The sequence below is a fragment of the Coffea eugenioides genome, chromosome 7 (assembly GCF_003713205.1).
Source record: "Coffea eugenioides isolate CCC68of chromosome 7, Ceug_1.0, whole genome shotgun sequence".
Lineage (NCBI taxonomy): Eukaryota > Viridiplantae > Streptophyta > Magnoliopsida > Gentianales > Rubiaceae > Coffea > Coffea eugenioides.
In genome coordinates, this window is record NC_040041.1 from 4,484,540 (window position 1) to 4,509,397 (window position 24,858).

Here is a 24,858-nt window from a genome sequence, read left to right on the forward strand (position 1 = left end):
TATAAATATTATATATATAGGTAATTAAAGGGTCGGACCTATATCGGGTTTGAGCCTAATAAGGCTCAAGCTCGGCTCATATTTAATTCGGGCCTAATTTTTAGGCACTTCTCAGACCGGCTCACTAAATGATCGGGTTCATCGGGCTTTCTGTCGGGTCGAGCGAGCCGAGCTCAGGCTGGCCCAGCCTCATTGACAGTCCTGACCAGAAACAGAATCATGAAAAATTTAAAAAAAGAAAAAGGCAAAACATGAATGCTGAATCCTCGTTGGCTCTGAGTCTCTGACAATGATGATTCATGCACCCACCCAGCAATGAGCAACCCAAACATTAATCCCTTGCCAGCTCCCACGATGTCTCTCTAAACTCTCCTCCCGTCTTCTGGGTCTCACTCAAGATTCAAAAATCCAATCCAACATCAAAATCCTTGATTTTGTGGAAATTTTACAAGAATTAATCAGAGATACTTAATATATAGCAGAAAACGGGAAAAAGGGGGAATTTTTCCCTTTTTTTTTAATTTTATTTGCATCATGTTATCAAATTTAGACCACAACATCTCCAGCTCCACAGTTGAATCCCGGCCACTGGAACCCTCACCGGCCCCCGCACTGGAGCCACGCCCACCAACATCTTCCGATGAAGACTTCTTCTCCTCAACCTCCATAGCCTCCTCCTCTTCCTCAGAAGACATCCAGACCAACCACTCTTCACCACCGCTTCCGCCCGCGGCACCGCCACCACCACCGCCGCAGATCCCCATCTCTTGGCCGGCAAGTGGGGCTATTTCTCGAGAATGGGTCAACGAGTTAATGAATGCGTTTGAATGGGCTTCGAGAGCTGTTCCTCCGCAGGAGTTTCCTTCTCTTCTTCCGGTTGAGGTATTCGATCGGCTAATCCTGTCCGCCTCTAAAATTTTGCATAAAGAGAAAAATTGCGTGAGTATTGAGGGTGAAGAATTAGGGCGGGTGTCAAAGGTTGTGGTGGTCGGAGACTTGCATGGACAGTTGCATGATGTGTTGTTTTTACTGAAGGATGCCGGATATCCGGGTGAAGATAGAATTTTTGTGTTTAACGGGGATTATGTTGATAGAGGAGCTTGGGGTCTTGAGACTTTCTTGCTCCTCCTTGCATGGAAGGTAAAATACATAGATCCTTTTTATGTTCTTGGCATATTGTTACTTTAGCAGTTTTGAGCTTTCATTTTTGCATTCTTCAATGCTAATCATATACTGTCTTTTGAGTTTGAGGTTTTGCTTTCGGATTTTTGTAGTTTTGAGCTTAAGTTTTGTCCCTTTTTCTCGTACAATGGAAAGGGTAACTTTGAATGCTGATCATAAAGTAGTTATCTTTTTATCACTAGGTGAAAGCATTACATTTTGGAAGGTGAGTTGGATTTCAACAGTAAATTGAACTAGCTTGTTTGCACCAACAGTGGTAAACTTAGGTCATGTATCATAGACAAGGTGCAAAGTGGGAAATTCATTTATTTCTGTATGGTTCTTTTTGACTTGGTAGATTCATATATGAGAGCTAAATGGTAAATATTCGTGCTTTTTCGCATGAACTAATAGTGTTTCTCATGTTTCGAGTTCATGCTTGTTACCACAACTTTTTCTTATAAAAGTATTATGTTTAATGATGCATGTTTAATAATGCTTTGCTCGATTGTTTTACAGAGTTTTGTTGTCGCGTCAATGACTTTGTACGGAAAACTTTAGTTTCATTAATGACCTATGTTTTTCTTTAGGTGATTTTGCCACACAGGGTATTTCTTCTTCGTGGAAACCATGAATCCAAGTATTGTACTTCAGTGTATGGGTTTGAGAAGGAGGTATCATGTAAGTATGGAGATAAAGGAAAACATGTCTACCGCAAGTGTTTAGGATGTTTTGAGGGTCTTCCTCTTGCTTCCATCATTGCTGGGCGTGTTTACACTGCACATGGTGGGATTTTTCGCAGTATTCCAAGTACTCCTTCAAAAAGATACAAAGGCAAGAAGAACCGTAAAGTAATTGTCGACCCCAACTCAAATGCATTATCTCTTGGTTCATTTGAAGAGCTATCTAAAGCTAGGAGATCTGTTCTTGATCCTCCTTGGGAAGGTCAAAACTTGATTCCCGGTGATGTTCTTTGGTCAGATCCATCCATGGATCCAGGTCTTTCCCCTAACAAAGAACGAGGCATTGGTCTTTTATGGGGTCCAGACTGTACGGAAGAATTTCTGAAAAAGTTTGACCTAAAGGTAATTTATGGATGATTATTTCTTCCTTTTCTGCAATCATATCATGTTAATCTTATGCTGTTTGGCAGCTTATATAGATTTTCTTCATATGGCAATCATGGCATTTTATCTTTTGTAGATTCAAGATATGATTGCCTGTTTACTGTAGATCATCAGAGTACAGCTTTTGCTTCTTAGGCTTTTACAGGATGATGATCAAATTGCATATGATTTTCTCCACCCACATTAGTAATATTTTGATATAAGAATGTAGTAGTTGATGCAAAGTGTTTGAAGTTGCATTTTGATCGTTTGACTTGATAATGAATATTATTTAACTTGATGTACTCACATTCATCATAGTCTGTCTTTTTGTCCATTTTGGACTTTGAGCCTGACATTCTGACCCTTGACAATTGTTGGTTTATTGACAGATCTGAAGTATAAGTGTGTCTTTTATTTCACATTTCGTCGACGTCTTTGCTTTGATTCTTTGTTGGCATTATGAGCTTGATAATATGACCCTTAAGTATTGGTGTCTGGACAGCTCTGCATGACAATGTTTATGGATATTCTATCCTGTCTCTTCGACATGCTTCCTTTGCCTTTCTACCTTGTCACAACAACCTCTGTTGGAGTCCAATGTCTTGGAACATTATTAGGGTCACTTCAACTGCTCATTCCTATGATAAAATTGTAGGTGGCAAGATTTATGAGTGGTAATGTTGTTACTATTCAATTGTTCTCGAATGGTTCCATTCAATGGTATAAAAGATCACCATATAACAAAATAATCAATTAAAAAGATTTCGAATTTCATTTAGGTTTGCTAGGATTGTATTCCTACCACTTTGCCTTTCAAAATATTCCTTGGGCCGTGCTAAATTAGAAGTTTGTTGAAAGACATGCTGGCATTAGATTTTTTCAAAAGAATATTTAGTTTCTCTGATTCCTCTCTCCACCTATTTCCGTCCCTCTCATGCAAAAGTGATTTGACATCGTGTCTCGTTGGAAATCTAACTTGGGTCATGCGTTTTGCTACCTTAGTTAATCATCAGATCACATGAGGGTCCTGATGCCAGGGAAAAGAGGCCTGGACTAGGACAAATGAATGAAGGGTACACCATAGATCATGTTGTAGACTCTGGGAAGCTGATTACAGTCTTTAGTGCACCAGACTATCCACAATTTCAGGTAAATTATTAATTTTTTGTATTTCCTTTTTATCCCCGTAAATGTGTTATGGTTCTGTAGTTAAGCATTTAGATTGGTCCAATATTGATACTTTTTCTATCTGGTGCTTTTTTCTTCCCCTAACTTTTTGGATCATGGAATTCCATGTTCAGTACAGATGATGGAATTGTGATGAAATCAATATCTGTGCACACCAAGACTGGAATATAAGCAAGCACTTGAATACCTTGTCATACTTGACCAAATATCAAATTTAGTTGAGCTGCTTTAGTAAGTAAGATGATATGCAAAAATTTCCTAAAATTCAGATATAGCTAAACCTCTTTTTGCAATTTCCTTTTGAGCATATATAGTGTTGTTGGGGCCATGATATTCATTGCAGGGAAGTCTGGGTGTTGAATTTGATCCAAGTACTACAAGAAGATTCTTTTAATTAGGTCTTGCAGAAATATTGATTATATTCTTGTCCTTCATTGTGTAGTTAGTAAACTGAAATTGGTTAGATAAACGGAATTGGTTTGTCGTTGCCGCAAAAATTTTGGACTATCAGAATCCATTTAAGAAGGTGCACATAAAGAACGATGTATTTTCTCATTTTAAAGACCATTAGCAGGACAAAGCAACACGTACAATACAAAATGCTTAACAGAATGATGGAGACATGCACATACACATGGTTCTCAGACATATTATTGACATTTAGACCAACTAGATATCAACTACTGATAATTGTGTCGGAATCTTTGATGTTCCTTTCCTAGAAATTTTTGTGCCAATGACATCCCTAAAAGAACTCATCTATGTGGTAATTTTCATAGGCCATGCATATGAAATAAATCTGCTTTGCCATCGAGAAATATGACTTAATTTCACATACGTTTTGTAAAGATAAAAATGCAATGAAGCATTTCTTTCTTCAACAACTATCACTGTAGGTTTCTAGGATCAGATAAACTTGAAGGAGTCTAAGCCCTTAAAAGGAATCTATGCCTCTTAAGTGTTGCACATTCTTATTAGTATGTCTCAAAGACTGTTGGTTTTATGAAGATGGTGCATGAAGCTGATATATGAGGAGGATGAAGAATTAACTTATTCTGTTGATGATTTTCCTTGCAGGCAACTGATGAAAGGTACCGGAATAAAGGAGCATATATTGTTCTTGAGCCCCCTGATTTTGACACCCCGGTTTTCCATACTTTTGATGCGATTACTCCTAGACCAGTGGTTAGAAATCTTTCCTAGTTACACTTCAAAAGAAGAAAGGATGTAGCGAATCTTCATTTTATATGTTTTGCTCTTAATGCTTAAGAAGTTGGCTCTTTACAATAGACAATGTTCCTACGAGGAATTTTAAACTTGTAGGGCATGCTCCATTGATAAATTTAGCTATAAGTTCCCTTATCTGTATAAGTTTTGTTTACAAAGCAAGAAATAGATATGTCTTAAAATGTATTAATTGTTGTGGCAGGTGAATCCCTATTATGACTATGAAGATGTGATTGATTCTGATGAAGAACTGGATATGGCATCGATGGTACCAGCTACATGAAGTTATCGACGAAATGCTATATAATTATATACCTTAGAACTACTTGGATATCTGTGCGTGTTTGAGTTAATGGTTCTTGTATTCTCTAATTACAGCAATTTTTTGTTTTCTGTGTAAATTTTCTTGGTTCAAGTTTCTGTATTGTCCTTTGCTCCAGGAAGCTTGCAGCCCCTTCCACTGTAGAATTTTGCATCGAGTTTCATATAGTGTAGATAGCAAATAGCTTGGAAAATTTTGTCAGAACTATCTATGATACTTGTATATGATGACATTCAGAGTCTTCTTTTGAATATTCTGGAGGTAGAATTTCTCTCATCCCTTTTTATTAATCATCTCTTGGTCTCTTTTCGGGGGATTGATGAATCCGTACTTCTGAGGTCTTCTGCGTTTTAATGTATGCATGAGGAATATCAAGAAACTTGAGAAGTTGCGAGGATGGATGACGTTGGCTTAAAGAATATCTGAAGAAAACAGAACTGAGGCATCATGCTTGCCGTGAATTTTGCCAATTTGGCAATTCTCTCTTTTGAGGTTTCAGTATGTCATCAGGAATCGTCATGTCTGTTAAATTCATTTGCATTTTGCTTTTGTTTTTGTTGCGGGATTTCTTTCAATGGGCTGTTCCCAAAATTAAGACTGTTGAACCATTGCATTCAAATTACCGTCCAAGGAAGGATGAAATTTCAGTGCCGTAATTCAGATCAAATTCACTTCTCAAGATGTGATAAACAAGTTATCACAATATTTAGAGAAACATCAAGTAGAAACAAAGAATAACAAATAAAAGAAAAGCTTTCTGCAAATCTAACTCGCCAACCCAGATAATTGCTGTTGCTATACCCACCAATCCCTGTCCCGGCCGCCGGCCAGAATAAAGAAAAGATTAAAACAAATTTGTGGTGTACATGACCTTGTGGTTGCTGAAAAGTCAAGGGGCCAGTTTTATATCATTTTAACCAGGGTGCTGCCAAACCTTGCTCTGACATGGTTGCTCCAGGATTTGCTACTACTGACAATTTCGATTTCCTTCAATTTTCGAAGTTAGTAGTACAAAACATATTTGCATGTTTCGTTCGAGTTCTACTTGATGTTCAATACCATCTGGGTCGCAGGTTCACCGTCGAGTTTTTTTGCGGGTTCAATCAAACAGTAAGGACTTTTCTTCTTCACTCCAGTGTCATGGCACTGAAGAAACACCGTTTATTAGTTGACATGGGGAAATTGTTTTTGCAACTATGTATATTTCAAGACTTGCACTTTGCATTTGCCTGCGTTTTATTTCCATAAGTATATTCTTTCCCAGTTTACTCTTGTATTTATGTTTAGCTAAAAAAAAGCTATTTCGGGGCTCCATGACTGCGAAGGAACCTTCATCTTTGCTTATCATGCTTCAGATACGAGTTATGCTTACTGGTCAATAAAACTGATGATCTGCATCTGAGGTTGATCTGAAAATCCTTTTTATTTTCTTTCTGTAGTATTTGAAAATGTTTTGTTTGGAAAATACCTTTTACAATTTCATGATTTTAATTCATGGTGCTTTTAGAATTGGTAAAATTTACCTGTTTTCCATTTAAACTTTTAATACTTAAGTCTTGTCATGTCACCAACTTAGTTTCCTGCTGCTGAAGGATTGCAAGAGGTATTTTCAGCAAGTCCTAGAAGAAATTTGAGATGGGGATCGATGAATTGTTAATGGTCGCATTGATGCCAGTTCTGAAAACACTATTGATTGCTGTGGTGGGCTTATTCCTTGCTGTGGATCATATTAGCATCTTGTCTGCAACTGCACGTCACCATTTGAATAATGTAAGCTGGATGATCTCTTGTTAAAGTTGAGTTATCTTTGATTTTCTTGAGGTGTCTGAGACGAAATTAGTCCAATCATATATCAATCAGGAATTCTGAACAGATAAAGTGAGAACTAGGAAGGAAGAATTGCAATTGGCAGGGAATAAATAGAGAGCAAAGCAATTAACATGGCTTTGGTTGGACAGTTGAATGAAATGACTTGTATAAATGCCAAGATAGTAGGATATAAAAACTTGCTATATTCGATATCTTTGTACTGCTGAGCAATCACGGGGAGAAGAGCTTCATTGGATATTTTCAGTCGTCAAGGTATACAGAGTAGCACCAGTTTTAAGGCTAATCCCTTGACTACTTCAAACAATAACTAAAATCTGCAATCCAATAAGCACTAATAAGAACATTTAGAAAAAAACCAAAAAAAAAAAAAAAAGTAATTAAACATTTCCAAAACCAAGCATAAAGGACTAATGAATTCCTGTATTTTGAGATTGAGCAGCTTGTGTACTACGTCTTCTTCCCATCACTTTTGGCCAGCAGCTTGGTTGATTCCATTTCAGCGACCAACATAATTTCTTTGTAGGTTACCTGTTCATCCTTGACTAGTTTCCCTTGAATTCCATCTCTTCCTACATTCTACTGTTTCTTTATTTAAGCTTTATGACTCATTCGCAGGTGGTTCACACCAGTGAGTATTCTCCTCACTTTTATTATTGGTTCAGCCCTTGGATGGATACTTGTCAGAATCACCAAAACTCCTCAACAGTTGCATGGCCTTGTCATTGGATCTTGTGCTGCGGGTACATGAACTATTTGATGAAACTTAAAATGGCTACTATCCTTGATTGAGTTGTTTTTCATCTCATCAAGCCTTAGAGATAAAGATTTAATTCACTCTGGACTCTCGTAACTCTTAGAGACATTTTGTAGGTAGACTCTAAACTGAAATTCTATATATATATTTCAGCCAGACAGCAAAACATGGAAGAGGTTTGATAGTTAATGATTCCATGCTCGTATCACTTAAAAGTCTCTAAAAGCAGAATTATGCAGTCACACAGCAGTTGCTATTGCTATATCTGGATAATGATCACTGTGAAATAATAGGAGGAAAACTTCATGACAAGATCAACTTGGATCCTAAAATTTAAAGGGATAAAGAAGAAGAGGTACAAAAATCTGAAGTCTTCACGATTGATTTAGATGATCTTGGTTCAACTGGTTTTATACAATCAAATATGAGAGCCTTAACGAAAATGTACAATTTTCACTGCAAGGCACTTCTTTCTTTCTGGACTTTTGTCATATCTGGCAATGCTGATAGGCGTGTTTGTATGATAGCTGTCAGAAGATATCCAATGTAATGACGACTTTTGGAAACAATGTTATGACACCCTGAATTTCAAGCAGAGTTCCTTGACAGATTAATCTATGCAGGAAACATGGGGAATTTACCAGTTATTATCATCCCAGCAATCTGCGCAGAGAAGAATAACCCATTTGGAGATTCATTTTCCTGCTCTAGGAATGGAATGGCCTATGTATCACTCTCTATGTCGGTAATATGGAACTTTCATACCCAACTTCTAAATTACCTATAAGTTTGTGCCACACATTTAGATTCTTGAACTTCATGTATTGTTTCACTTGTGCTGTTAATGTTTGTTATTATTTAAAAAAGACATCATATCTGAGCGGGTCATATGCCTAGAAGGCTTTTTTTTTTTTGGCAGTGACCAGGAAAACCTTTCAGACAACTCAATGTTGCTTAAGGGGGAACTGTGCTTAAGTTGAAAAGTTTTCAGAATATATGTGGCTTCAGCTTTATCGGCATCCAGTTTTCATACTTTTTTGTTCTTTCAGATAGGGGCTGTTTTTGTTTGGTCTTATGTATACAACATTATACGTATATGTGGAACAGAGAGTGATGGTAACGTCCAAATAAGTTCCACAATTAGCAAAAACCAGTCTGCTGAAATAAATTCCTCAGACAGCTCCAGAGAAGAGTTGCTGTTAAAAGGTTGCCCTAGCTCCCAGGATTATCACGTTCAACCTACTTTTGTTCTCAAAAGATCTGAGGACGGAGTTAAGGTAATTCCTTTTCCCCCTTTCTGCCTACTTCGAAACATGAGCAGTTTGATCATTTCCTTTTCAAGTTCCTTAGTTTGGCCATGAAGCAGAATAAGTGATTAAGAAAACCATCACAATGTCACTTGGCGTATAACTTGGCTCTGATCAGAGAGCTGTTCTTTTTCACAACTCCTTGCTCAAATAAATCTGGCAACCAAACAAATATCTTCAGTGATTAATCGCTATGCTACATTTTAAAAGTCTGGACAAATACTACCATATTGTTGTGTCTGCATAGATATAAAACTATGTAATTTATGCCGATGGTGGAGAATGGCTCATACATTATTTCCTAATACCTGTTAATGGCACTTGCTAATCTACTTAATCAGCTAACATTGTAGTATTGCAGAAATAAAAATTGTTTGACCAACAATATCAGAGTTATATCCTAGCAGTAGAGCACAGTTTTCAACCTTGTGATAAAATTGTTTCTGTTCTTTCCATGTTTCCGTTGAGCTGTTAAGCTTTAATAGCAAAGATTTACTGGATAACTGCAAGGTCATTTTGGTTCTTATCTTTATCAAATTTTTTTAGCAAACGTACCACTTTCCAAAAACACCAGAAAAAGAAAAACAAAAAAAGGAATCAAATTTCTTGCGGCCCAAAAGTCAGAGGAACAGTTTCATTGATTAGTCTTCATTTGATGTTGCATCATTACATTATTCACGTGGCATCAGTTGGGTTTCTTAAGCTGCCGATAACCAGATGCGAAAAACCTTTCAAAACTATTTGCAGGTGCCATTCAAGCAGCATTTGAAAAGTTTACTTGGAAAAATTGACCTAAGGATGTTGCTGACACCTCCTACTGTTGCAACGGTAGGCTTCTGATGCTTGTTTTTCTCATTTTAATCACTGGGTTTCTAGTGCTCACAAAATAACAGAGCCTTCTTTGTATCCTGGGAACTCAATATGATGGTAGATAATTTGACTATATACATGATATTCATGCATTTTAGCTAAGAACTGAGGTTCCTTTATGGCAACTCAAAGGACAAACATGAGGATGGGACTATAGCATTATCACATTTCAGATCATGAGCAGTTTTCTAAGCATTTTGCAACTAATTCGTTGAGTTTTCGAAGTAAAACTAACTGCCTGCTCCTGATTAGAAGAATAGAAATCGCAATGGAATGTATATTGGATCCTTTTTTGGGTGTCACTATAATTCAATGAGTACATTATTGTTTTAATATTTGTCCTCGTCCATCCGAATTCAACTTCGTTTGAAAGTAAAGCGAAATAAACAGATGGAGGAAAGTTTTAATGTAACTTTTGATTTGATGGAACCTTGTGACCTCTCAAATACTGGCGTCTGCTTAGTACTTTTCATAGTTGTCCTTTCCTTGGATAGTTATGCATCTCATGAATAATTTGCTTGTCCTCTATGTCACAGGTTGTTGGGCTTTTGATTGGAGTCTCTCCATTGCGGGAAGTAATTGTTGGTGGTACTGCTCCTCTGCGTGTGGTTGAGAGTTCTGTTCTTTTGCTGGGGTAGCATTTCTGCTCTGACCTTAATTCCATTCTCATTGTATTAGTGTAGTCAACTAGTACTAAATAATCTTCGTGACAAAGCTATTTGTTCTTTGTTTGCTCAACGAATCTTAAGCTTGAAATTGTGAAACATTTAATATCGCTTGCCCTTGCCAAGCTGCACTATTTAGGAGCTACATATAATGAGAACAACATATTTCAATCTGATAACACAGTACTGTAAAATTTTAAGATCATGATGATGTCAATTAAGCTGTTGTGTATCCAATATGTACAGTACCATTAGCATCCCAAAGAAATTGAATGACAGATCGTAGCAAAATCCATCTTGTTGCCTGCTCTGTAACCTGTTAAATGCAGCATATTGGAGTCTTGTTGGTTATTGTAGAGAGACCTATATTCTGGCATTAGTCTTGTCTTAATCAGCATGGAAATTTCCCTTCTGTTTTGCTGTTGAACTGAAACTTATTGCTCAATGGACTAGGATCTGGAGAGCTTGCATCGTTAAGGCGCTTGTTTTTAGGAAGATGTTGAGCTTCGTCAAATTTTCTGTGTCATCACCTTATGAGCGTATTTTGCCTGCCACTTATGCAGTAATTTCTAATTGGTCGAAAAGATGATAGTCTGATTTTTGGCAGGGAAGCGGCAATTCCATCGATGACGTTGATAATGGGTGCAAATCTTCTTAGAGGTGGTGTTTATACTCATTACTAATTGGTTGTCTACTTGATGGTCGCCCACTAATTAGTTTGCTTTCTCTGTATTGGCACTTGGTACATTTGTCCAGGTTTGAAAAGGTCAGGAGTAAACCTATGGATGATTCTTGGCATCATTTTAATCCGGTTCGCTGCCTTGCCTGTTTTAGGCGTTGTTATCATCAAAGCTGCAAGGGATTTTGGCATGGTGGGATCAGATCCTTTATATCATTTTGTTCTTCTGCTTCAGTATTCTGTTCCACCTGCAATGGCCATTGGTATGGTTTATCGCTTACTTTTCAACTTTCTCCCTCTTAAGTTGCTTGATCTCTTCCACTTCATGTCAGCTTGTGGATTTAATTGTTAAACCCAATGAGTGGCCTTAAATCAATCTAACAAAGCCTGATTGAAGTGGCTTCGAATAATTCCATCATGCTTAAATTGCATCTGCTGTGTCTGCTCTGTGGAGCCTGATTTCATCTTTTCTGATACATTAGTTCCTTCTTGATTAGCATGTGCTAGCATTTTGAAAGCTACTTTTTTGGAGTTTTAACATGCGGTCCCGAACTATGAAAAAATGTTCACAGAAGTAGTCACTGTGCACCATGGAGTGGTCCATGATTCTTTCCCAATCTACCACTGAGAAAAGCCCCCCGCTGTGTCCGTAGAATATCGAACAGTCTACGCATATTTTTCCTGCTCTGGACCAGTGACATTACTGCTTGGCCTTTCCATCAAAATATCTAGTCTTGCCTCATAATCGTGGGCCACCTCGTGCAATTATTTTACCATATTCCTTTTTTTTTTTCTTGATTACTTGTTATTGCCAGACCTAATTCACTTATCAGTTCTAAACTTTCAAATAATCATACAAGGCAATTTCAGCAGCTAACTTGTGCAACACTAACTTAGTCCATAATTAGAGAATCCCTTTAGGAAATCCCTTCAGGATTGTTAGGGTCGTAAAGGGTATAACTCCAACATGTTCAAAAATCCATAAAAGAGTCTCTACGAATAAATATAAATATAATAGATTTCATTAAATCTGCACTAATGATGAAAAAGAGTACATCAAACATACACAAAAATACTTATGGCAGAAATTTTCTGTCTGTTTCGTTCACATGTTGCAGGTACAATAACGCAGTTGTTCGAAGTTGGTGAGACTGAATGTTCCGTCCTGATGTTTTGGAATTATGCTGTGGCTGCAATTGCGATGACCCTCTGGGCAACTTATTACATGTGGCTGTTGCTGTGATGTTAAGGCTCCTGTTTAGTTGGAACGTAATAATGGTTTGTTGTGATGTCAAAGCTCCTGTTTAGTTGGAACGTAGTAATGGCAATCCTGGCCGCTGATGAAGACTACCATTTCAACCCCTGAAAGCTGTCAACAATCGACATATTCCTCTTCACTTTGTGATAGTAATCTAATAGTATAGTTTAACTCGTCGAAATGCCCCAAAATCCGCAGTAAAAAGAGGTTATTTCGTTTGTTCTACACGGTGATCCTTTCTTTCTGGATGTGGAAAGTACTCTAGCCGGTCGACTTTGAAAAAGCCTAAATGTCCATTTAATTGATATCTAGTCGACTCAATCACACACACACATATAGTTCTTGTTCTTTTAATCGATTATTACATCTGGCAATTAAAAGAAACACACAAAAGATCTTTGGTGTTAAGAAGTAGAAAAGGATAAAGAAAAAGGAACCAACTTAACTGTTAGAAATATTAGATAGATGGTAATGAGATTTTTGGTTCTGACTCTCAAGACTTTCCCTTAGGGTTTGGATTGTCCCATTGAACCAAGAAAAAAAAAAGGGAAAACACAGCCTGCACTAGGCTTATTTGGTTAGTAATGTGTCTTAGAAAGGGATTAGGTGGGAAATGATGCTTGATGTTAAGCCTGGATTAGATAGGGTGATCTTGTGGAGTATTGGTTCAAAGATTTGTTCAAATTAATGACGAATACAATGACAACGTAGAACTCTGTTAAGATGGTAAAAAAAGTGGTAAAGATAATCAGGTTTAGCCGGTCTCAATCATTTTAAGTTTCATCCAAAATGCAATAGACTCGTATAGATACAATCAGATGGCTTTAGACTTAAAACAATCCTGGAATCATATAATTAGACTAATTTCATCTCCAATTGAAGTTTTGAAAAACAGTATATGCTTTGTTAATTTTTTTTTTCTTTTGAAGGACATTATCACACCACATGCAGTTCTTTTCTTGTTATAAACAACAACAACAACAACAATAATAGAATTCAAGGGTTGGTAGATGTCACATTGTGATAAATTGCAACTTAATTTACTTGCCCACTGACTCATTCGTCTTCAATCTCCATCAACAAGGATAAACAGGCTGTGGCTGTGCTGAATTAGAACCTAGAAATGGCCTCTGCCCCTCATTTTAAGGCATGCAAAGCTATAGAGAAAGACATGGGTCTACCACCAATAATGGAGTTGAATCCTTGGTGCATCCGCTATGCTCCATACTCCACTTCTTAAGTTTTTTGTATGGCGAAAGGTTCTGGCAAGGTTTCATATGATGACCTCGGGTCCTCCATATTATTCATTATTGCCCTCGTGATCATCAATAAAGCATGGATCATGAACTCTGGAAGGAAAAGCAAATGGGAAAAGAGAATTTTTTTTCTTTGACATGCAATCTGCTCATTGCTTTAGGTCATGATCAATTCTGCTCTTTTTTTTTTGGTCTGATTTTATTTGGAACAGCAAAGAATGAAAATGATTTTCTGAGAACTTAACTGATATATACTCAATTCGTCATAAAATTTTTAGGATCACGTTTGGATTGCCGTTTTCTGAATTTTTTATTAAAAAAAAAAAATACTGCAATGAATTGATATATGTAAGATAAAATAGTATTTGAAAAATGTGATCACGAAAAAAATAAAAAAATTTTCCACGGAATACTTCAATCCAAAATCATTTCCCTTTTGGTCTTTTTCCCTTTCCTTTCGACCAGCAGAACAATGCAAGATTCACAAAATAATTGATATTTTTATGGTTGTCCAATCTAGAAAACAATCAACGAATGTGAAGAGAACAGCGAGGGTTGTCTCCCCGGCCGTTCATACTGATGAGCCAACAACCTAACGTGAAAATTGACTGGGAAACTTTAAAACGAGAAAGAAAAGTGCAGCAGAGAGAAACAAAATCACTTTGGTGGGTGTGGAATTGGGCGAGCAGCTGAATGCATTTTCATCTTCGACTACCCACCAGCACGCATGAACAACGTTTTCCATGATACATATAGTTGAATGGTAGGTAAGATTAATCCTGTGGTTTCGGCCTTAAGATGGTCGAATCTTGCTTTTCTGATCATATTTCTGTCAATAAAGATGAAGGATTTCATGATATATATATATATATTTTTATAAAAAAACTAGGTATGAAATTATTTGTTGTTGGTACCTGAGCCAAAAGTCAATTGAAAAAAAAAAATTCACATTAAGCAAAGTAGAGCCAGTTGTGCCATACCCATTTTTGAGTTTGTTAAATTTTGTGTATTACTGAATCAATAGTTATTGAATCATAAGCAAACAAAAAAGAACTAAAACATGATGTTTATGAAGGAGAAATAGCAATACAATAAAAAATGGGACAGAGAATGACACAGAGTGTGAAACAAAAGATCCGTTGCGCATTCTAACATATACTATATGGTAGAGGAGTACCTAATCGGGACAGGTGTTAGAGGGAGAAAATAAAATCTACAAAGGCAATAAGGATTATAAGTAGGGATGTAATCGAACCGAGTCAAGCTCGAGTAGTGACATACTCGAGCTCGACTCGACTCGACTCATATATCCCTTGGCTCGAGTTTGGCTCGAGCTCGATCGAGTCAAAAATATTGATACTCGAAACTTGACTCGATATACTCGCTCTAAACTCGAAACTCGACTCGATAAGGCTCGATTCTTAGTCAAGTCTTATCAAGCCGAGTCTAATCAAGTTTTTTGACTCGACTCGACTCGACCAAAAAACTGAGGCATTTTTTAGACATTTTTTCTTTTTAGGTATTTTTATAATTATGTTATTACTTTTTTATCCTTATAAAATTTTATTATAAAGAAGAGTATATTGTAAATTCCGTATAACCTATACCCATAATAGTCATTTTATAATTATAATACATATATATTATAAATATATTATTTAAATAGCCCGACTCGACAAGTCTCGAGCCAAAAATTTGAGACTCGAAACTTGACTCGAACACCAATCGAGCTACTCGAAACTCGGCTCGAACTCGAGTTCGAGCCAAGCTGTTGACCGAGCTACTCGCGCGAGTAGCTCGGCTCGCGTACATCCCTAATTATAAGTCGTACATCAAAATCTACTGTATAACTCAATCTCACTTTGCCTTCATCATCATTTAATTGGATCCATGCATTTGCTGAACTTCAACGCTTTGCCCTCATCTTGTCAAATTAGAAATTAATCACCTACACGAAATGGACCCATTTAATTAATACTTAGTTCCACCACTGCACATTTGTTGGCTATTTCAATAATGAGGCTTTAGGCACGTTGCGACACATGAAATACGTTTATATAGATAGGTTGTAACATCAAAGCAATACGATTTTGAGTACATTTCTAATATCTTTTTTTTAAAAAAAAAAATTCTTTTTACAGGTCCAATATCTATCAATCAAATTTTTGTTTTTTTTTTTTGGGGTTAGAAAAAGGTTTTAGATTATCGAATAAACTGAAGAAACAAAATAGGGACAGTCATAGAGGGATAATTTCATCTCTTAAAAGTAGTGTCATTCCATTAACCAATAAACAACGCTGGAGTGCTGGATTTTATTTATTTATTTATTTTTTACCCCATGTTTGGGGAATGCGAACTTCGTTGGTGACGAGGAGAAAATGTCGGTTAAGTACTGGCCTCATGAAATAAGAATAGTTTAATGTCACAAAAAAAATGAAACCAAACAACGTGTAGAATAATAGGCGGCACACAGATTTGGGGATGATATCATAGTATCATACTACGTGTCTGCTTTAGTGATTGATCACTGTCACACTATGATTGCAGCCTAACGTGCTAGCAGTGACCAAACGGTCACCCGAACGCACAAAATATAATTTTATATACACACGTATAATTTACTTTTAATAATATGTAGTTATAAAATAAAATTTTATGAGTTCCATCTAGGTATGAAAACGACGTACAAGATGTTATTTAAATTTTATATTTTTCTAGGTTAAATCTTAGCCACGTACCTATAAATTACTTCTGACAACCGTCTCTGCCCATCCTCCTACCAGCAGTGAGCGACGGGTCAACTCTTTTGTCACATGTCAGAAACTAAATAACCTGACAACTAGAACTGGTAGATTGTTCTAAACACTAATTAGAAACCAAAAAAGAAAAAAAAAAAGGGAAGTGATAACCAATATCTTGCTACCAAATATATATATATATATATATATATATATAAATAAGAAGTATTGACCATTTCCATGTTAAAATTACCTCTCTCACTAGAAGGTCAACTTTAGGATCATGTTATCAGTTTTAGATGGAGTAGATCTCACATGCATTGGCATTCTTCTACCAGTAAATGCAGTAATATGTATGGTAGGTAGTAGCAAAATCAATCCTCCTGAAGACTGGTAGTAAGAAATCAGAATTCAGAAATAGTTTTTTTTTCCCTTTCCTTTCATTTAATGCCTATTGGTGTTCCAAAAATATCTTTCTGAAGCCTTGAAGGGGAAGATGTACCTTGGATTGGCGTATAGTGCGACTTGTTAGACACACTAGGTCCTATGGAATTTCATCGTCCTATCCCTTGACTGAGATGTCCTTCGTTTCACCCGAGAAAGATTCATTGAATTAGCAAAAATTTGGAGCCATGGCCGTATCTCTTTGATGAATGTGGTATCGAAGTTCAGTTTGTTCTGAAACGAGGTCAGCCTTAGGAGAGACCATACGAATGGTTGAATTGAATACACGTTTTATCTTCAATCCAATCTAATTAACTGAGCTTCTTTTAGGATAGAACGGGTAAAAGAATTAGCGAAGAACTTGCGGCCAAGTTTTTTTTTTTTTTTGGGTCACTTTCTTCTTTCATAAACTTCTTTACGAAACTAAATAAAAAAAAAAAAAAAAGCTGAACTGAATAGTGTGAACTTATAGATTGAACTGTAGACGACAGTGCCTTTATTGGGATTGCTCTTGCCCTGTTCAACCAGGCTGTCATGAGTAGGACTCCGGCCGTAACATAATCGAGAGATCCAAAATGTTACGAATCGATTCACAAGTTTTACTCTATGTCTTGATTTCTAGTGTTTATATATATATATGTATGTATATCATCTGTTAATACACGACTAACTAATATTTGAATAAAGTATTTTTCGCCATCAATCCATTGGGAGGATTCGCACAAGTACCCGGGACGATGATAAAATCTAAGATGACAACGTGCTTAATTATATGACTTAACAACATGGAGAGAAAATAGACTAAAATTACTTGATTATATGACTAACAGCTAAGATGACAACGTCGTTAATTACACGACTTCCAAGCTAAGGTTGTAGCTTCAACCTTTAGCCAACATCTCTTGTCCAAGTCCCCACACACAAAAGAACAGTTTTTTTCCACCCTAAAATTTTTAATCTTTGATAATTTTATGGGGGGAGCTTTGTAACAACAAATTTGACTTGAGCTACGGTTTATCCTTTCAGCTTCCGCCTTTTTTAAGTCTTCCAGGTGACTCGTATACGAGCGTGAAAATGTTATCGAACAAGGCAAGAACATCTACGGTGGTTGTAATGTCATTCTCCAATTTCAAGTTTCTTTGATCGTGAAAGGCTCAATAATTGTTAATAATTATGCATGCCACATTCTGTACGAGTGAATGTGCATGTAATAGATCCGAATCATGTGGAAGTTTATATACATATTTAGCAGCAAAATTTTGACCCTAAACGGTTGAAATTTTAGAAAGTAATTAATTTGGCATCAAGTGTTGATGGCGACTCTGATCTTTCTTTCTTTCACCTTCTATTCGACCTCAATTAAGTATTTTAGAACCAACGTAGGGAGAGCGCTGCCCTGAAACACCGCCCGAATACGGGTAGACAAGACTTCAAATCAACTTGACTAAAAGCTGTCGAAATGTGTGGGGATCGAGGGGCCAAAACTTCGAAGCTGATGTTTTCCGCAAAATTAATATGTTTGCCGCCTGAGTCGTTCTCATGATTCCCTGTGGATAGTAAATGGTAATGCAAGCCAAAAAAAAAAAAAAAATTTGTGGTGATGAATTAAGGCAAGTGCAAAACGTGGTTGGAGCGAAAAACTCTTGCCAATTGACCAGCGTATCTGGGCTTCAATTGCACCCCCTGAAAGCTACATTTTCAGGCCGGTAAATATGCAGTACTACTGTAGAGCATCTTGATAAGCATAAAGCTTTGTCGGTTGATTGACTGTGCAGTAAATGCCGTGCTTTAAGGGCCTACCATTTCATTTTGGAGCATGCACTCATGAAATTGCACATAAATTCACACCAAATGTTGGCGCAATTATTAGAAATTTTAGTTGGCTTCATGGGTTTTCTCTCCAGGCAAAGGAATCAAGCAGCTAGGATGCATTACGGTCAGTTCCATAGTACACTTTCCAGTAGTATTATGTCATTTTTGAGCTGTTTTCTTGAAATTTTCCTTTTATACATCATGCTCAAAAACTTTATAATCATAGCAACTTCACTTGCGCTCTCATCAAATGATCTAGCTTGTTTCCATTTGCGTTACTTTCCTATTTCTTAGTTCATTTCTTCCGTACTAGCTCATCAAATCTTCAGAACTCATCCATTTTTTAGGTTGCTCACAGAGTATAGTTCATCCACGAGAAGAAGCTCTCATCCATTTTTGAGGGCATTATCGAAAATTAATCAGAATCGATTGCATACCACTTAAAAGTAAGTTTTATCTTCAAAACGGGTTCATTTGTCTTTCCCCCCCTTTTTCTCCTTATAATTAGTAAGTGTGTCATCTGATAGAGAAAGTTCGATGAAGCAGGTTTGCAGGGACACATCCACAGGAAAAAGATAATAGGGGAAGTTTCCAGGTGAGATATATACTATAGAAATGTGCATGTCCCGTGGTACTCAATAATAACATGCACTAGAGTCTTTCCTCCTACTATTTGTACGGATAAACTGCTACACTGATCGATTTGGCATCACTTCCACAATGGAGTCTGAACAGCTTCCCATTTGTGCAATGAATCATACAGCAGATCTAAAATCTCATTGGCTTCACGGAAGAAATTCCAAGATGGGATTCCTTGCCTTGTTCATTGTGGCACTGATTCCTGTCCTGAAAACACTTATTGTCACTGCTGTTGGTTTATTCCTTGCCTTAGAGAAGGTGGACATCCTGGGTGACACTGCAAGGCATCATCTGAACAATGTAAGTGGGCTATATATTAGTAGTAGCATTTATGAAATTTATATACAGAGTCAGTCAGTTGCTGTTGGTGATCTTAAAAAGAGGCCGAACAGATTAATATATTTTGTTGAATGATTGGACCAAAACAGCTCGTGTTTTTCGTCTTCACTCCTGCTCTAGTTTCAAGCAGCCTGGCAGAAACAATAACAATGAGCAGCCTAATTAAGTTGTATGTCGATCTCATCAAGTCTTTGAATTTTCTTTCCTTGAAAGAGACTTGGGTTGTAACATTCAGATTTTGGTTGGTTTCTAACTGTTTGCAAATGGCATTTATGTTTTTTTATGTGCAGATGGTTCATGCCGGTGAACATTCTTCTCACCTTTATTATTGGTTCGGCGTTGGGTTGGGTGCTTGTTAAAGTCTTAAGAACTCCTCAACATCTACATGGCCTAGTTATTGGTTGCTGTGCAGCAGGTTATAAAACTCATCATAATTCTGAAGTTCTACTACTATAATTTTTCATTATTTTGGAAATCAAGCCGGAGAGTAGCTCAGCCAAGGTCAGGAATTAGGGGCTAGATTGATATTGGGGATAATTTTAGAAACCTCCCTTGAGCTTTTTGATAATTTCAATAGCCTCCCCTAAAATTTGTAAAATTACACATACCTCCCCCAAAGTTAAGGTTTTGATAACAAAGTTAGTCCAATTAGAAAAAGTAACATTAAAAAAGTACTTTAAAGAGAAAGATGAAACTTTTATTTCATAAATACCCCTCATGCACGTATATAAGTCGTATTAGTAAGAGAATAAAAATAATTAAAAGTTAGGAATAATTAATACACACATTTGACTACTCAAAAAGTTCACATTTAATAAATTAGACAATACAAATAAGCAACAAAACTACACTAATGATTACAAAGTTCAGTAAAACAGACTAGTCATCTCTTTTAACTTGATGCTTGCTATGATTCTTGTGACAAAACTTATGTGTAAATAAATGCTTTTACCACTTCTGAACTCATCAAATGCAGGGAACTTGGGGAACTTGCTTCTCATTATCATTCCAGCTGTTTGTGAGGAAAGTAACAGCCCATTTGGAGATTCATCAACATGTTCTACTAATGGAGAAGCTTATGCATCCCTCTCTATGGCGGTAATTCTGTCCCGCTTTTCAGTACAATGACGACTTTGCAAACACCATTAGTTCCTAGATATATATATATATATATATCCCAGCAATCTTTTTTTTAAAAAAAAAATTTTCTTAACCTCCTTTTTATGCCACATATATCAACCCCATCTCATGAACACTATAGTACGACTGTATTCAAATTAAACTCTTCTGGAAAACACGGTCCAAAAGTAGATGTTTCTTATGTCTATCTTGTCCATACCATTTATTTATTTCTCTTTGGCTGAATAGATAGGGGCTGTATTCATCTGGACGTATGTTTATAACATCGTACGGGCATATGGGATTCGAAGTACAGGTTCCACAATTAACAGAACAAATTCTGCCAACGGTGGAGAGATAGTGACAGAAAGCAGCTTGGAAGAATCATTGTTATCAAAGGATATTGAGACTGATCATTCTCATGATACACCACAGCCCATTGACAGTATTGAAAATTATGAGAAGGTTGATCTCCTTTTCTCATCTTCCATGCATAGTACCAATTTTTCTGTCTCCTCTTGCACTAGAGTAAGTTGTCACCTCACTGAAGTGTTTGGGTAGTTCTATATTTTCTTATCTACTCCGTTTATTTCTGAATCATAGAGAGAGCAAAAATAAAATAAAAAAAAAATGCTCCCATTTTGTAGATTTCAGAAAATATGGTAGGTTTTTCTTTTGGGGAAAGCTCTAAGGGGGAAGGAGCGACTTCACTTTATTTTTCCTAATAACCAAAAAAATTCAATTATGACAGCAAGTTTAAAAGCTTCCTTTTCCGGAGAATTACAAAAAAAGTATATGTACTTTGACATTACAATGTGGATCAACAATTCAGATTAATTTAGCCAGGATAACAACCACTCAAGTATAGATGTGAAAATTAAGGGAAAAAATCGCGTTAAAATTCGGTATTTTAGGTGTAATATGACCTCTACTGCATTGTTAATTTATTTTCTAAGCTTTTAGAAATCATAGAGGTGCCAATTTAGAATCTATTTCTTCCTCTCACTCGTCCCTCTTATTTACTCAAATTGTTTCTTCTAGGTACCGATGCGAAAGAAAATTAAGCAGCAGCTGAAAATTTTGGCAGAAAGGATGAACCTAAAAATGATGTTTGCACCGTCCACCATTGCCACGGTATGATCATACCATCTATAATTTGTACGAATCAGGAATTTCATCTAATCCTTTTTAAAAAATGGAACATCCCAGAAATTCAATTGAATCTAAAAGGGTCAAGGGAATCATGAAGCACGTTCCAACAACAAATGAGCTAGCTATGAAACATGTTCTCTAAATTTTCCAGGCCTAGTAGTACATTTTTTCCTTGTGGGATTTCTATAGCCAAATGTCGTGTTGTAGTTGGAAGTCATTGGCCGAGTTATCTATGATTTCAATTGAAGTGTGAAAGTAATGTTGAATAGATAGTTGGGCTTGCGATTGGCGCCGCCTCTCCCTTGCGAAAGCTACTTATTGGTGACTCTGCTCCTCTTCGGGTCATAGACACCTCTACATCTATGTTAGGGTAAGATCTTGAAATGGGCTCCTATTTTGCTAGAAATGATTGCGTAATCTTTGTTAATTCTTACCGTGCAAGTAGATTATCATGCTGCAAACCAATGTTTTGAAAATTGAATCGAACCGGTCGGTTTGATCAATTGAACTGCAAACCAGTCGTGTCTCCGATTCAGTTCAATAGTTAATTGAAAAATTCAATTGAATCGGTCCAATCCGATCAAGAACAAGTTAGACTAGTAAAAATCGGGAAGTTCAACTAGAGTTCACTAATTTTTTTATATTTTTTTAGAGAATATTTCAACATTATTCAAAATTTTTAATGCTAATATAAATAAAACTGATTAAACTTTTGAACCAAAATTGAACCGGTAAACCTCTTCTTGTGTACTCTCCTCTCCAGTCCGGGTTTAACACCATTGATTGCAACCAAGCATGACCAATCCCATTTATATATCTCAAATTCGAGATAGCTTAACTGAAAAGCTGTCTTGGTTGCTTTCACACCCCCAAAAAAAAAAAAAAAAAAAAAAAAAGTGTGTCATGGCCAGCGTGTAAATCGTAAATTCAGTTTTTCTTTTTCCTTTTTTCAATCACTAACCAAACATTTCAAACTATTTTCACAGGAATTTGAATTCTGATGACCATAGTAGCATTAACAAACGAACTTCATTAATGCGATTGAATCACATGCTGTTATTTATTTTACACAACTTTCCTCCTAAACCAAGACTACAAGGCTATGTGTATATGGATGTTTTTTGCTCGATTATTTTCTTAGTGCTATGTGATTTACTGCAACAGAGATGCATCAATACCGGCCATGACATTGATAGTCGGAGCAAATCTCCTCAAGGGTAATCTTAAAATCCTTTAAACATCTGTCCCGCTATTTTCAGTCTTTCCTTTTGGATTCAAGGTTACACTTTTTCTAGGGAGATGTTATAGGCACTTCTTAGAAAACCTTTGTCACTCCATCCTCCCTTTATAGTATACTATAAAGGGAGGAGGATGGAACGCTAGAGGATTTTTAAGGAGTGATAATATCATTTTTCTTTTTCTAACCATGGTTTACTTTATAATTCTGTGACAGGTCTTCAAAGATCTGAAGTCGGGTTGGGGATCATAATAGGGGTCCAAGTGGTCCGTTATATCGCAATGCCTCTCTTGGGCATTCTTGTTGTTAAAGCTGCAGTTCATTTTGGACTGGTGGGATCAGATTCATTATATCAGTTTGTTCTTCTGCTGCAATATGCACTACCAACTGCAATGAGCATGGGTATTGTTCAGTGAGAATCTCTAAATTTTATATTACTACTCTAAACTTGTATACTTCTTATGCGACAGATATTAGGTGAATTTTTGTAAGGAAATGAAACTTTCAAGATATTGAACTACTCTACCAGACGTGGCCTAATCTTCCATTAACGTTAATTGTTTGTAGGTACCATAACGCAGTTATTTGAAGTTGGGGAAAGGGACTGTTCGGTTATTATGCTGTGGAATTATGCAGTGGCAGCACTGGCTCTTACTCTCTGGTCAACATACTACTTGTGGTTTGTGTCTTGAAGTTCCTAATCTTCATTTTTTGTGTACGTGCCCCATGCAAATTATTCCAAACAAAATGGAAGCAAGATTCATACTACGTTTGTGGAAAGTCATCCAACTTGTGCAAGAGGCTTTATTTATTTATTTTTTTCGTTTTTTTTTATGGGAAACAGCATACAGATGTATCTATGCATATACAAAATATCTTATAAATTCAATTTTTTATTGCAATAATCATTGGAATATTGTTATGTTGTTAATTCAGACATCTTCTATTGCAGAAAAACGAGAAAAGACTATCTCTGTTTACATTAATTCTGGGTGAAAATTGATACTTTAACCAAAAAAAAAAACCAATTGAACTGCTATTTTTAAGGTTTGAGTTCTCAGTTATCCATTCTAACAACGCATATATCTTTTCCTTGACACAATAGCTGTTTAAATTCCACATCAATGCAGAAGGAAACCTGTCTTAACATTGCCAATGAATTTAAAAAATATGCAATGCATCATGTGACAGATTAAAATTCGCTTGTAAATACAGTAGAAACTAGTGTGAATACCCGTGCTACGCACATTGCTGATATTATTGAAAGAAATTAAAAGAGAAGGTGAATTAAAAAAAAGAAAAAAAATTGTACCAATATAGTTAAGATTTAAGATTTGTCTAGCAATAGTTTAAAGTATGATAAAATGTGTACATCTTTCAAGAATTGCGTTTTTACAAAAGATGAATCTTGAAGTAATAATAGAAATTTATATTAGAAAATGAATGATCTATGGATAGAAATGAATGTAATCACATGTTTTATTTTATTTCAAAATGAAATACTTATAAATATTATGCATTCGATTTGATAATCTTGTACGAAAGTCCAAATTGGTGGTTTAATTGACTCTATTGAATTATGTGAAGTTCCTACTATAAAAGAATGTTCGGTGAGACTTGTATTTCTTGGAAGCGAATTTGTTGAACCTCTTGAAATATTTCAGTGAAATTACTGGGATATAGACTTTGTTTTGTGATCAGTTGTTTTCTCCTTTGCAATATTGCAAATTTGGAATTGAGGCACTATTGAAA

The 24,858-nt window shown here is 36.3% G+C and overlaps 3 protein-coding genes across 11 annotated transcripts; all 3 read left to right on the forward strand.

Moving 5' to 3' along the window:
• The first annotated feature begins 284 nt into the window (after positions 1 to 284).
• Positions 285 to 5,283, forward strand: LOC113778605 (serine/threonine-protein phosphatase 7). The gene is made up of 5 exons (XM_027324060.1): positions 285 to 1,140; positions 1,752 to 2,246; positions 3,273 to 3,419; positions 4,536 to 4,643; positions 4,888 to 5,283. The coding sequence occupies exons 1-5, from the start codon at positions 535 to 537 to the stop codon at positions 4,966 to 4,968; spliced, it is 1,437 nt and encodes a 478-aa protein (XP_027179861.1). The 5' UTR covers positions 285 to 534; the 3' UTR covers positions 4,969 to 5,283.
• Positions 5,284 to 5,790: 507 nt separating this feature from the next.
• On the forward strand, positions 5,791 to 12,677 carry LOC113778455 (protein PIN-LIKES 3-like). 2 transcript variants are annotated; one of them, XM_027323871.1, is made up of 11 exons: positions 5,791 to 6,117; positions 6,584 to 6,777; positions 7,277 to 7,356; positions 7,453 to 7,577; positions 8,215 to 8,336; positions 8,641 to 8,868; positions 9,646 to 9,726; positions 10,305 to 10,402; positions 11,041 to 11,093; positions 11,190 to 11,375; positions 12,231 to 12,677. In XM_027323871.1, exons 2-11 carry the CDS (start codon positions 6,643 to 6,645, stop codon positions 12,353 to 12,355), a joined length of 1,233 nt encoding a protein of 410 aa, XP_027179672.1. In that variant the 5' UTR covers positions 5,791 to 6,117; positions 6,584 to 6,642; the 3' UTR covers positions 12,356 to 12,677. The 2 variants fall into 2 exon arrangements, with proteins under 2 accessions (XP_027179672.1, XP_027179671.1); XM_027323870.1 differs by having other exon boundaries at positions 6,600 to 6,777.
• A 5,960-nt stretch (positions 12,678 to 18,637) lies between these two features.
• LOC113777710 (protein PIN-LIKES 3-like) lies at positions 18,638 to 24,014 on the forward strand. Of its 8 annotated transcripts, none has more exons than XM_027322884.1 (13): positions 18,638 to 18,744; positions 18,950 to 19,066; positions 19,167 to 19,215; positions 19,384 to 19,559; positions 19,688 to 19,767; positions 19,889 to 20,013; positions 20,575 to 20,696; positions 20,967 to 21,245; positions 21,759 to 21,851; positions 22,139 to 22,239; positions 23,034 to 23,086; positions 23,323 to 23,508; positions 23,674 to 24,014. In XM_027322884.1, exons 4-13 carry the CDS (start codon positions 19,425 to 19,427, stop codon positions 23,796 to 23,798), a joined length of 1,299 nt encoding a protein of 432 aa, XP_027178685.1. In that variant the 5' UTR covers positions 18,638 to 18,744; positions 18,950 to 19,066; positions 19,167 to 19,215; positions 19,384 to 19,424; the 3' UTR covers positions 23,799 to 24,014. The 8 variants fall into 8 exon arrangements, with proteins under 8 accessions (XP_027178685.1, XP_027178687.1, XP_027178688.1 ...); XM_027322886.1 differs by having other exon boundaries at positions 18,968 to 19,066; positions 19,148 to 19,215; XM_027322887.1 differs by having other exon boundaries at positions 18,968 to 19,066; positions 19,148 to 19,215; positions 19,387 to 19,559.
• Positions 24,015 to 24,858: the final 844 nt, after the last annotated feature.